The 14,436-nt window shown below is 45.6% G+C and overlaps 1 protein-coding gene across 1 annotated transcript; it reads left to right on the top strand.

The window, feature by feature from the left end:
- Window positions 1-6,562: 6,562 nt before the first annotated feature.
- Window positions 6,563-8,264, top strand: LOC123487349 (ubiquitin-conjugating enzyme E2 A-like; the record flags this gene model as incomplete). Its single annotated transcript, XM_045218567.1, has 4 exons — window positions 6,563-6,593; window positions 6,710-6,799; window positions 6,890-6,978; window positions 7,412-8,264. Coding segments are annotated over 4 exons (339 nt in total), but the record flags the coding sequence as incomplete, so codon positions are not given.
- Between the last annotated feature and the right edge of the window lie 6,172 nt (window positions 8,265-14,436).

Raw genomic sequence — 14,436 nt, 5'->3', positions numbered from 1 at the left:
CGTCTCAAAAACAGGCGACAACTCTAACTCAGCTTCCACAAAATCTGTTTTGTTTAGATCCAGCAGTGGTTTCACCTTTCTCACATCTAGAAAGTCATCTCTCTGTGTCAAGGGCACACAGGGCCTCCACCAGTTAGCTGTTTGTTCGCTGAATCGTTCCTACATTTCACCAATGACGCATCCAAGAACAGTCTCAAATGCTTATGTCCTACAAATCATTTAGTAATATTGCTTGATTGTCTAATCCTTTGGTACTCTCATTCTTACAGTTAAATACCCAGTTGTGAAGTCCTTGTCTGCGTTAAGTTGACCCAACAAAGAACATTACGAGCATGGGAAACAAAATGCATCATCTGCAGTAACCAAGTATTCCAGCCACTCTCTTCCTATGAACCAGTTGCTATTAAATTAATCGTTTTTGGACAAACCTGTGGCTAGGTGATTCTAGGCTAACCTGGGCAGCTCCACTGTTCCAAGATCATCAGCAGCTATGAGCCATTATCGTGGCGCCACTTGTGAAAGGTGGGTAGGCTCTGCACGGCGGAGCTAGCTGACTTCGCAGCATCATCGCTGCTGGGCTTGGCGGCAACCTCGTGGTTTGATCTGCTGCTCTCTCATTGCTCTCCTTATCCTTTTCCTTTGTTTGGTATTTTGTAACCAATTTCTATATCATCGTGCAGATTACTTATTTCCTTGCTATTCTAATAACACTAACCCTTTTTACAGCTAGCTAAGAAGCTAACTAAACTCTTTGGTGGGGCGTGAGGCAGAGTTGAGTGAAGCAGCTTCAACAGTAAACTTGACCCAGCAGGCCCCCCTTATAAATCAAAATTCAAATATTAGGTGGAGGCATATCATATTATTCACTTAGCCTACCACAGAGATGAGAAGCGTTTTTTTCCAGCTGTTTTGGAAACCCAAAGAGTCGTACCTAATCACCCAGTGGCTTTCCATAACCCCCTTACACACACACCACGGTGCGCCCTGTCCATTGTGCTGACACAGCGCAGCGGGGATACAGATATTTTCTGTGCCAACCTGTCACTCAATCATTTAAACATTTTAGCAATTTTTTATATAGGGACATTAAACTAAAACTGAGTGGGCTCAAGTTTGAACTGAGGGGGCTAACCCCCCCTTTAACCCCCTCATGGAGCCGGGCCGAAATGATTTTCTTGTCCTTCCTTTGACACCGGATGCTGTAGGTGTCCTGGAGGGCAGGCAGCGTGGCCCCAGTGATGCGTTGGGCTTTCCTCACCACCCTCTAGAGCGCCATGCGGTTGAGGGCGGAGCAGTTGCTGTACATGGCGGTGATGCAGCCCAACAAAATGTAGTTATCTAAACAACGGGTGAAACTGGAGTTTTATAGGAAGCATAGTCTCTTCTACCAGCTACGTGTAATCCATTATGCACAGTTTAGTGTAACCGATGTAAATGGAAAAATATTCTTTATATTCTTTATTTAACCATTGTTTATACAGGTTTTTCTCATTGAGATAAAAATCTATTTTTCAAGAGAGACCTGGACAATTAGATGTACCAGTAAACTACTACCTACTATTGCCTACATGACTCACCAAGTTGGCAGTTGTAACCTAGCCCAAAGTTATCTCTAGTTCATCTCCCTGTAATATGGATATCTTCCATACGGGGTTCTAGCGCGATGCGCCTAGTAGAGTGTACCACCACTATGTCAAGTTGATACTTGTAAAGGAAAGTCAATTCTAATGCTTCCTTGTGCATATGTTTGTCCTGTGTAACTGCATGTTTTTCTTTGGGTGCTGAAATCTGTAGTTTTGTCAACCTGCCCCCCGTAATCCACTGTTTTCCAATGGAGTAGAAAGTGACTTCAAACGTGCACTACCACTCGATACCTTTATAAATATCCATTCTTGAATCTTTACTGTGCACCTGTGCTTGTCCTAATTGTTATAGAGTTGTCAGTTGGATTTGGAATCCATATTTTTAAATACTGTATATTGCATTCTATGCATCCCCTGCCCAAACAAAGAAATCTGCCGTGCAAAGACGGCCTGCTCCTTCTCCTTTAACAAACAATGGCTTCCTTGGCAGAGGTCGGTGTAAAATGCTACTTTTATAAAAAAACTATGGATTTCAGCACCAAAAGAAAGCTTGCAGTTACACAGGGCAAACATAGGTATAAGGAAAGCATTAAAGAATGGACATTTTTACAAGTATTTACTGATAGTGACTCGATGTCATCGGTGGTACACTCCTCCCGACACTCATCGTATCTCAACTCGGAAGTTTGTTTAAATCAAATCAAATCAAATTGTATTTGTCACATGCGCCGAATACAACAGGTTACAGTGAAATGCTTACTTTACAAGCCCTTACCCAAAAGGTAAGGGGGTGTAGAAGGATTACTTTTATCCTATCCCAGGTATTCCTTAAAGAGTGTGGTTTCAAATGTCTCCGGAAGGTGGTGAGTGACTCCGCTGTCCTGGCGTCGTGAGGAGCTTGTTCCACCATTGGGGTGCCAGAGCAGCGAACAGTTTTGACTGGGCTGAGCGGGGAACTGTGCTTCCGCAGAGGTAGGGAGCCAGCAGGCCAGAGGTGGATGAACGCAATGCCCTACGTTTTGGTGTAGGGACTGATCAGAGCCTGAAGGTACGGAGTTGCCGTTCCCCTCACAGCTCCGTAGGCAAGCACCATGGTCTTGTAGCAGATCGCGAGCTTCAACTGGAAGCCAGTGGAGTGTGCGGAGGAGCGGGGGTAACGTGGAGAGAACTTGGGAAGGTTGAACACCAGACGGGCTGCGGCATTCTGGATGAGTTGTAGGGGTTTAATGGCACAGGCAGGAGCCCAGCCAACAGCGAGTTGCAGTAATCCAGACGGGAGATGACAAGTGCCTGGATTAGGACCTGTGCCGCTTCCTGTGTAAGGCAGGAGTTGTACTCTCCGAATGTTGTAGAGCATGAACCTACAGGATCGGGTCCCGCCTTGATGTTAGCGGAGAAGCGACGGGGTGTTGTCCAGGGTCACGCCAAGGCTCTTCGCACTCTGGGAGGAGGACACAACGGAGTTGTCAACCGTGATGGCGAGATCATGGAGCGGGCAGTCCCTTCCCGGGAGGAAGAGCAGCTCCGTCTTGCCAAGGTTCAGCTTGAGGTGGTGATCCGTCAACCATACTGATATGTCTGCCAGACATGCAGAGATGCGATTCGCCACCTGGTTATCAGAAGGGGGGAAAGGAGAAGATTAGTTGTGTGTCGTCTGCGTAGCAATGATAGGAGAGGCCATGTGAGGATATGACAGAGCCAAGCGTGACTTGGTGTATAGCGAAATAGGAGAGGGCCTAGAACTGAGCCCTGGGGGACACCAGTGGTGAGAGCACGTGGTGCGGAGACAGCTTCTCGCCACGCCACTTGGTAGGAGCGACCGGTCAGGTAGGACGCAATCCAAGGTGAGCCGCGCCGGAGATGCCCAGCTCGGAGAGGGTGGAGAGGGAGGATCTGATGGTTCACGTATCAAAGCAGGCAGACAGGTCTAGAAGGACAAGAGCAGAGGGAGAGAGAGTTAGCTTTAGCAGTGCAGAGAGCCTCCGCGACACAGAGAAGAGTAGTCTCAGTTGAATGACCAGTCTTGAAACCTGACTGGTTTGGATCAAGAAGGTCATTCTGAGAGAGATAGCAAGAGAGTTGGCTAAAGACGGCACGCTCAATAGTTTTGGAGAGAAAAGAAAGAAGGGATACTGGTCTGTAGTTGTTGACATCAGAGGGATCGAGTGTTGGTTTTTGAGAAGGGGTGCAACTCTCGCTCTCTTGAAGACGGAAGGGACATAGCCAGCGGTCAAGGATGAGTTGATCAGCGAGGTGAGGTAAGGAGAAGGTCACCGGAGATGGTCTGGAGAAGAGAGGAGGGGATAGGTCAAGCGGGCAGGTTGTTGGGCGGCCGGCCGTCACACTTCGCAAGATTTTATCTGGAGAGAGAGGGAGAAAGAAGTCAAAGCATAGGGTAGGGCAGTGTGAGCAGGACCAGCAGTGTCATTTGACTTAACAAGCGAGGATCGGATGTCGTCAACCTTCTTTTCAAAATGGTTGGCGAAGTCATCCACAGAGAGGAGGAGGGAGGGGGGGGGGGGAGGAGGATTCAGCAGGGGAGGAGAAGGTGGCAAAGAGCTTCCTAGGGTTAGAGGCAGATGCTTGGAATTTAGAGTGGTAGAAAGTGGCCTTAGCAGCAGAAACAGATGAAGAAAATGTAGAGAGGAGGGAGTGAAAAGATGCCAGGTCCGCAGGGAGTCTAGTTTTCCTCCATTTCCGCTCGGCTGCCCGGGAGCCCTGTTCTGTGAGCTCGCAATGAGTCATCAAGGCACGGAGCTGGAGGGGGAGGTCCGAGCTGGCCGGGAGGATAGGGGACATAGAGAGTAAAAGGATGCAGAAAGGGAGGAGAGGAGGGTTGAGGAGGCAGAATCAGGAGATTGGAGGGAGAAGGATTGAGCAGAGGGAAGAGAGATGATAGGATGGAAGAGGAGAGAGTAGCGGGAGAGAGAGAGGCCAAGGTTGCAACGGCGCATTACCATCTGAGTAGTGAGTAGTGTTGGAGGAGAGCGAGAGAGAAAAGGATACAAAGTAGTGGTCGGAGACATGGAGGGGAGTTGCAGTGAGGTTAGAAGAAGAACAGCATCTTGTAAAGATGAGGTCAAGCGTATTGCCTGCCTTGTGAGTAGGGGGGGACGGTGAGAGGGTGAGGTCAAAAGAGGAGAGGAGTGGAAAGAAGGAGGCAGAGAGAAAAGAGTCAAAGGTAGACGTAGGGAGGTTGAAGTCCCCCAGAACTGTGAGGAGTGAGCCATCCTCAGGACAGGAACTTATCAAGGCGTCAAGCTCATTGATGAACTCTCCAAGGGAACGTGGAGGGCGATAAATGACAAGGATGTTAAGCTTAAATGGGCTAGTGACTGTGACAGCATGGAATTCAAATGAGGAGATAGACAGATGGGTCAGGGGAAAAATAGAGAATGTCCACTTGGGAGAGATGAGGATTCCTGTGCCACCACCCCGCTGACCAGATGCTCTCGGGGTATGCGAGAACACATGGTCAGACGAGGAGAGAGCAGTAGGAGTAGCAGTGTTTTCAGTGGTAATCCATGTTTCCGTCAGCGCCAAGAAGTCGAGGGACTGGAGGGAAGCATAGGCTGAGATGAACTCTGCCTTGTTGGCAGCAGAACGGCAGTTCCAGAGGCTGCCTGAGACCTGGAACTCCACGTGGGTGGTGCGTGCATGGACCACCAGGTTAGAGAGGCAGCAGCCACGTGGTGTGAGGCGTTTGTATAGCCTGTGCGGAGAGGAGAGAACAGGGATAGACAGAGGCATAGTTGACAGGCTACAGAAAATGGCTACAATAATGCAAACGAGATCGGAATGAAATGAACTAAACATCTGGTAAAGGAGAGAGCGGGGCCTCCCTCACCACAACACCCAAATATAACTCTCCCAACTTCCACCTCAGAAACTATAATTGTTGTAAACTACAGCGGTTCAATGTTTTCTAGGAATAGACTAACTTAGTTTATTCAGCTAGCTAACTTGGTACAGTATTCTTCCGTGAAAATCGTCCAGGGCACCTAGTCATAAGACGCAACAGCCAGCTAGCATGCCGGACTCCAACAACACGGTTTAGCACCAATACTGCCACAACAAACCACCAGTGTGTCCAACCGCCAAGCAGATCGTTCGTGTCCGTGTCTAACGTTGTGGGTTAGTCCCGACAGCTTGAGCGAGTCCGTTGTCAACTTATTCAGCCAGTTAGTTAGCTAGAATAGTTAGCATACTAGCTACTAGGAGAAACCCCTCCTTTCACAGCACGAACACACAGAGAGAGCCAAGCTAACGTTAACTAGTCACCCATGTCCCGAATTCCTTGAACGACTCTGGCTACCAATATGAAAAAACAAAACACAAATGTAGGTTATAACTTACCCCTAGCAGCTACTGTTAGCTAGCCAAGTGCAAAGCAAGCCACTGAATTGACTCAGCCAGTTCGCGTCTGTTCGCTAGGTCGTTCCAGCTATTGTTTACTAGTAGCTATCCAGGTAGCAACAAGCTAGCTAAATTTCAAGCACAGTAGCCACTTACTACCTAACGTTAACGGTTCAGACAATGAGGTTAGAAAACAGCTGAATGGTAGGCATTATTGTATGTAATTATTGTAGGAAGCCAGCTGGCGCAATTACAGGCACTCTCAGGCCTGAAACAACTATACCGTTGCTAATAGTTGCCAGCAGCTACCCGCCAGCTAGTCCAGGTAGTGGGTTAGCTAGCTAGCTTCGTGCTTCACCGTGCTCATTGAATACAATACTAACCTACAATAATTACATACAACAACCCACGATAACTACCTACAATACCTAACTACAATCTAAATACATAGTTTAAGCTTTAAGCTTTAAGCTTTACTCGACAAAGCCCAAACTATGTATAAAGCCAACTTACCCGACTGACCTCACCCGACAACCTCCTCCTCTCCGACAACCTCCAACCAGGAACCTCACGATACTTCGTGTAGGTTCTTTGAGAGTAAGTAATTCAATGCATTATTTTCATTGCAGGCCAGAGGAACACCGTTTGAGGATGGTAAGTAGGCCAGCCTGCATTCTGACATCTGAAGCCTATACATGTCATGTCAAATACCATTGGTGTTGGTTCACTGGCTGCAGCTCTTCGTCTCACAACTCTCCCATCCATTACAGGCACATTTAAACTTACAGTGGAGTTCACGGAAGAGTATCCAAACAAACCACCCACAGTCAGATTCGTCTCCAAGATGTTTCATCCAAATGGTATGCCATTTGTCTTGTTTTCCTTTTAGGAATCTAATTTGTTACTATTGTGCTTTGATCCTGTTCTTGTGGTTTCCTATATCCCCCCAGTGTATGCTGGTGGCAGTATATGTCTCGATATTCTTCAGAATCGCTGGAGTCCAACCTATGATGTATCATCAATTCTCACCTCTATCCAGGTATGTTGTATGGACAACCTCATTATCAAAGTTAACTGACCACATATGCACAGTATGTCTACACAGTGTGTTTGCGTAGCTCAAGGAAGTGACATGCATAACTCATGTACAGTGGACAATGACACTAGCGCAGGATTATCCAATCTTGTCCTAGAGGCTACTGGTTGTGAAGCCCTGCAGTAACACACCTGCTTGAAATATTCAACTAATCATGGTCTTCTCTCTGTAGTCTGGACCATAAGTAGCTGGGTCAGGTGTGTTACTGCAAGGCTGGAACAAAAGCCTGCACAGCTAGTAGCTCCACTAGAGTTGGAGAACCCTGCAATAGTGTAATCTATCCATAATGTCTATGATCCAAACACAGTTTTAAACTTACCTGCATCATGTTTCATTGTTGCTGTTCGGTCATGGAACTTCTTCCTTGTCTTTCCAGTCTTTGCTGGACGAACCAAATCCCAACAGTCCGGCAAACAGCCAAGCGGCACAGCTGTACCAGGAAAACAAACGGGAGTACGAGAAGAGAGTCTCAGCCATCGTCGAGCAGAGCTGGAGGGACCGCTGACCCCTCCCGGAACGACATCTCACCTCCCAAAGAACGTTCTTGAACGTTGTGTGGTTTAGCATAGCTGAGTGATTGGTGAAGCATTTCTTACTTTCCTTTCTCTCCATTGTTTTTGAGAAATCATGTGCACTTTAATGGTTTGTTCTACCAAGGGGGGTATCTTGCAGGTTCTTCTGTCACCCCTCGTTTACGTCATCAGTTTACTCTCCCACTAACCTATCAATCAAGTTGGACTGGTCCGAGATGTGGGTCGGGACTCAATGACAGTGACCACATTTACATGCGCACAGTATTCCGGATAGTAGCTTATATCCTGCTTAAGGTCTTATTCGGGATAAGCTGTTTACATGTACCTTTGATATCCCACTCACGACTATCCCTGTAACCATGAATAAACAGAACATTCCTAATTTAAGTTCATATGCGTTAAATGGAATAGTAACAGAAATCTGGACACTGACTGTAGGCCTATAACCTCTCAAATGTAGCCTAATATAATATTAACTCCTGCAGAACTATGCGTTTCTTGCAGTAAAATGAACAAATGTTCATTTTGTCTCAGGAAGTGGAGACAATATGATTTCTTTCTTTCAGCATCTCTTAAGAAAATGCGAATGTGAGTGTAACATGTTATCTTTGACACTGTTATGCATGCAGACAGTATTTAAACCACATGCAATATGCACCCAAGATTAATTGAAGTCTTACCAGAAACGTGTTTCATCATTTTCTCAGCTTCTCATTTCGATTAAAACCGGTCAAACTGATCTTTCCACTGTTTTTGGAGTTATTGCATTTTTTCCGGTCCCTAAACGAAATACAACTTAATCAGTGTTAAATAGATTACTAATGCATTCATTATATCGATGTAAGACATTGTTCTGGTGAGCACTGCTTGATTTAGTATTCTAGGGCAACAAGTTATGACAGAAGAGAACCTGCATGTATCTAACTATAGTTGACAAATAAATGGCCTACCAAATGTCAGAAATTATAATATGGCCTACCAAATGTCGGAAATTATAATCAGAAATGTATCTAAATTAGGGGTGAAAGTAGCCTAAGCCAGTAGGTACAAGGTCAAGTACAGAGTATCAGCAAAATAAATTATTATGGTGGATAGAACTGCGCAGGTAGCCTACTTTCTGAAGTGATTTCTTTGGACAATCAGATGAAAACATCACACAACACCCATGATATGTGAAACAGCCTGCGCAGACCGTGAAAAACAACAGTAAACGGGATAAGATGTTTACATGCCACTGTATCCTGTCTAAAATCAGCATATCCCAGGCATCTTATCCAGGTTTCTCATAACTGTGATTCAAGCATTTTTGGGATATTGTAAACGGGATATGATGTTTATGTGTTTATATAACTCAAAAACAGAATACTTGAGTATCCTGAATAATAATGGGATATTGGTGTGCATGTAAACGTGATCAGTGATATGCAAGGGCATACTTTGGGGAGGTGGAGATGCAGCTCTTCCTCAGTGTAGCATCAACTGGACATGTACTGTTACTATCCTGCCCCCATTCAGAATGTACCCCATAGACTTGATTGACCCACATGCAATCCACAACCCGCCACGCCATACTCCCTGTGTTTATGCACGAATGCCTCCGGCAGTGTATGTCTGTCTCAAGAGAACACGTCTGACTTCATGTACAGGTTTTTAAAATGTCATTTTTTCTGCACTTGTAATAAAAAGGGCAACCTTTATTTAAAAAAATATATATATATAATAAAAAAAGCATTTTGTTTTCTTTATTCAAAACGAGAAATACCAGGATGTAATGCAGAGATTGAGATATTGAGCGACGTCGACGTTATATTTTAACGACCATCTAATTTTGCCATTAATCTTAAATAAATATTATATGGAATGTTAATTGTTTAGATCCACTGTGTAACCCACAATAGATCAGGTGAAAAGAGCAACATTCACTTTGCTGCACATTATGCATATTACAAATGGCTACATAAAACCACATACAGTTGAAGTCGGAAGTTTACATACACCTTAGCCAAATACATTTAAACTCAGTTTTTCACAATTCCTGACATTTAATCCTTGTAAAAATGCCCTATCTTAGGTCAGTTAGGATCACCACTTCATTTTAAGAATGTGACATGTCAGAATAATAGTAGAGAGTGATTTATTTCAGCTTTTATTTCTTTCATCACATTCCCAGTGGGTCAGAAGTTTACATACACTCAATTAGTATTTGGTAGCATTGCCTTTAAATTGTTTAACTTGGGTCAAACGTTTTGGGTAGCCTTCCACAAGCGTCCCACAATAAGTTGGGTGAATTTTGGCCCATTCCTCCTGACAGAGATGGTGTAACTGAGCCAGGTTTGTAGGCCTCCTTGCTCCCGCACACTTTTTTCAGTTCTGCCCACACATTTTCTATAGGATTGAGGTCAGGGCTTTGTGATGGCCACTCCAATACCTTGACTTTGTTGTCCTTAAGCCATTTTGCCACAACTTTGGAAGTATGCTTGGGGTCATTGTCCATTTGGAAGACCCATTTGCGACCAAGCTTTAACTTCCTGACTGATGTCTTGAGATGTGGTCCTCTGTAGCTCAGCTGGTAGAGCACGGCGCTTGTAACGCCAAGGTAGTGGGTTCGATCCCCGGGACCACCCATACACAAAATGTATGCATGCATGACTGTAAGTTGCTTTGGATAAAGCGTCTGCTAAATGGCATATTATTATATTATTATGTTGCTTCAATATATCCACATAATTTTCCTTCCTCATGATGCCATCTATTTTGTGAAGTGTACCAGTCCCTCCTGCAGCAAAGCACCCCCACAGCATGATGCTGCCACCCCCGTGCTTCACGGTTGGGATGGTGTTCTTCCGCTTGCAAGCAACCCCCTTTTTCCTCCAAACATAACGATGATCATTATGGCCAAACAGTTCTATATTTGTTTCATCAGACCAGAGGACATTTCTCCAAAAAGTATGATCTTTGTCCCCATGTGCAGTTGCAAACCGTAATCTGGCTTTTTTATGGCAGTTTTGGAGCAGTGGCTTCTTCCTTGCTGACCGCCTTTCAGGTTATGTCGATATAGGACTCGTTTTACTGTGGATATAGATACCTTTGTACCTGTTTCCTCCAGCATCTTCACAAGGTCCTTTGCGGTTGTTCTGGGATTGATTTCCACTTTTCGCACCAAAGCACGTTCATCTCTAGGAGACAGAAAGCGTCTCCTTCCTGAGCGGTATGACGGCTGCGTGGTCCCATGGTGTTTATACTTGCTTACTATTGTTTGTTCATTTGGAAATTGGTCCCAAGGGTGAACCAGACTTGTGGAGGTCTACAAATCTTTTTCTGGCGTCTTGGCTGATTTCTTTTGATTTTCCCATGATGTGAAGCAAAGAGGCATTGAGTTTGAAGGTAGGCCTTGAAATACATCCACAGGTACACCTCCAATTGACTCAAATGATGTCAATTAGCCTATCAGAAGCTTCTAAAGCCATGACATAATTTTCTGGAATTTTCCAAGCTGTTTAAAGGCACAGTCATCTTAGTGTATGTAACCTTCTGACCCACTGGAATTGTGATACAGTGAATTATAAGTGAAATAATCTGTCTGGAAACAATTGTTGGAAAAATTACTTTTGTCATGCACAAAGTAGACGTCCTAACCGACTTGCCAAAACTATAGTTTGTTAACAAGAAATTTGTGGAGTGGTTGAAAAACAAGTTTTAATGACTCCAACCTAAGTGTATGTAAACTTCCGACTTCAACTGTAACAAGACCCATGGGGCGGCGCACAATTGGCCCAGCGTCGTCCAGGGTAGGGGAGGGATTGGCCGGCAGGGATATAGCTCAGTTGGTAGAGTCTCCTGACTCCTGACGGGAGAGGTTGTGTTTTCTCTAGCAGGAGAGGTAAGCTTGGCTTCGTTTATGGTGTTGAGTTAAGCTTAAACCATGTATTTAGTTTGTAGGTAGGTATTGTAGTTTGGTATTATAGGTAGCTTACTCCGGTAGTTATTGTAGGTTATTACTGTAGGTAATTATTGTAGGTAAGATTTTATTCGGCGGAGCCCGGCGAAGCAACTAAGCTAGCTTACCCACTACCTGGACCAACAAAGCTAGCTAGCTAGAGGGTAGCTACCGGTAACTTTTAGCAACTGTGGGTAACTTTTTAGCAACTGTGGTTAGCTGTTTCCAATGTTATTTCACGCTTAAGAGTACCTGTAATTGAGCCAGCTAGCTGCCACCTTCAGCTGTTTTTCTAACCTCATTATCATTAACGTTAGGTGGTCGGTAGCTGCTGTACCTAATTTCGGCTACTGATTGCAGTCTGCCAGTTTGGCTTTATACATAGCTTGGGCTTTGTCGACTAAGGCTTAAACTATGTATTTAGATTGTAGTTAGGTACTATAGGTAGGCATCGTGGGCTGTATATTATTAGAAGTAGTATAGGTAGGCATCGTGGGCTGTTGCGGGTAGCTGTTGTGTGTAATTATTGTAGGTTACTTTTGTATTCGGCGGTGCCGGATGTAGCACGGCTGCTAGCTAACTCACCTCCTGGATTAGCTGGCGAGTAGCTATTTAGCAAGTAGCAACTAAAAACAATATCCTTTTAGCCAGCTACATTCGCTCACAGCGACGCCGTTTTTCAAACAAAGTCAACACAGTAGCCATTGCTAGCTAGCCAACACTACCAGCAGGCTGTGGTAACTAAATACAATGTCTTTGTGCTAGCTACCCAACGTTTAATCATTGCTGCGTTATGAAAGGTAAGCTTGGCTTCTTATATGGTGTTGAGTTAAGCTTAAACCATGTATTTAGATTGTAGGTAGGTATTGTAGTTTGGTATTATAGGTAGCTTACTCCGGTAGTTATTGTAGGTTATTACTGTAGGTAATTATTGTAGGTAAGGATTTTATTCGGCGGAGCCCAGGCGAAGCACGAGGCTAGCTTACCCACTACCTGGACCAACAAAGCTAGCTAGCTAGAGGGTAGCTACCGGTAACTTTTAGCAACTGTGGGTAACTTTTAGCAACTGTGGTTAGCTGTTTCCAATGTTATTTCATGCTTGAGAGTACCTGTGATTGAGCCAGCTAGCTGCTACCATTCAGCTGTTTTTCTAACCTCATCCGAGGCATTAACGTTAGGTGGTTGGTAGCTGCTGTACTTAATTGCAGCTACTGATAACAGTCTGCTGTAGCTTACAACAATTCTAATTTCTAAAGTGGAAGTTGGGAGAGTTTTATTCGGGTGGTTCAGTGAAACAACTATAGTTTCTGAGGTGGAAGTTGGGAGAGTTATATATTTATTTATTTTTTGGTGAGGGAGGCCTGCTCTCTCCTTTCCCTGATGTTCAGTTCATTTCATCCCGATCTCCTCTGCATTATTGTAGCCATCTGTTGCAGCCTGTCAACTATGCCTCTGCCTATCCCTGTTCTCTCCTCTCCGCACAGGCTACACAAACGCCCCACACCGCGTGGCTGCTGCCTCTCTAACCTGGTGGTCCCTGCACGCACCCCCACACCTGGAGTTCCAGGTCTCAGGCAGCCTCTGGAACTGCCGTTCTGCTGCCAACAAAGCTGACTTCATCCCAGCCTATGCTAATCTCCAGTCCCTCGACTTCCTGGCGCTGACGGAAACATGGATTACCACTGAAAACACTGCTACTCCTACTGCTCCCTCCTCATCTGACCATGTGTTCTCGCATACCCGAGAGCATCTGGTCAGAGGGGTGGTGGCACAAGGAATCCTCATCTCTCCCAAGTGGACATTCTCAATTTTTCCCCCTAACCCATCTGTCTATCTTCTCATTTGAATTCCATGCTGTCACAGTCACTAGCCCATTTAAGCTTAATATCCTTGTCATCTATCGCCCTCCAGGTTCCCTTGGAGAGTTCATCAATGAGCTTGACGCCTTGATAAGTTCCTTTCCTGAGGATGGCTCACCCCTCACAGTTTTGGGGGATTTCAACCTCCCTATGTCCACATTTGACTCATTTCTCTCTGCCTCCTTCTTTCCACTTCTCTCCTCTTTTGACCTCACCCTCTCACCGTCCCCCTACTCACAAGGCAGGCAATACGCTTGACCTCATCTTTACTAGATGCTGCTCTTCTACTAATCTCACTGCAACTCCCCTCCATGTCTCCGACCACTACTTTGTTTCCTTTTCTCTCTCGCTCTCCTCCCACACTACTCACTCTGCCCCTACACAGATGGTAATGCGCCGCCGCAACCTTCGCTCTCTCTCTCCCACTACTCTCTCCTCTTCCATCCTATCATCTCTTCCCTCTGCTCAATCCTTCTCCCTCCAATCTCCTGATTCTGCCTCCTCAACCCTCCTCTCCTCCCTTTCTGCATCCTTTGACTCTCTGTGTCCCCTATCCTCCCGGCCGGCTCGGTCCTCCCCTCCAGCTCCGTGGCTTGATGACTCATTGCGAGCTCACAGAACAGAGCTCCGGGCAGCGGAACGGAAATGGAAGAAAACTAAACTCCCTGCCGACCTGGCATCTTTTCACTCCCTCCTCTCTACATTTTCTTCATCTGTTTCTGCTGCTAAGGCCACTTTCTACCACTCTAAATTCCAAGCATCTGCCTCTAACCCTAGGAAGCTCTTTTGCCACTTTTTCCTCCCTCCTGAATCCTCCCCCCCCGCCCCCCCTCCTCTCTCTCTGTGGATGACTTCGTCAACCACTTTGAAAAGAAAGGTTGACGACATTCGATCCTCGTTTGTTAAGTCTAATGACACTGCTGGTCCTACTCACACTGCCCTACCCTATGCTTTGACTTCTTTCTCCCCTCTCTCTCCAGATAAAATCCTGCGACTTGTGACTGCAGGCCGCCCAACAACCTGCCCGCTTGACCCCATCCCCTCCTCTCTTCTCCAGACCATCTCCGGTGAC

Source organism: Coregonus clupeaformis, unplaced genomic scaffold (genome assembly GCF_020615455.1).
Source record: "Coregonus clupeaformis isolate EN_2021a unplaced genomic scaffold, ASM2061545v1 scaf1670, whole genome shotgun sequence".
NCBI lineage: Eukaryota > Metazoa > Chordata > Actinopteri > Salmoniformes > Salmonidae > Coregonus > Coregonus clupeaformis.
This window is presented reverse-complemented; position numbering and strand designations above follow the sequence as displayed.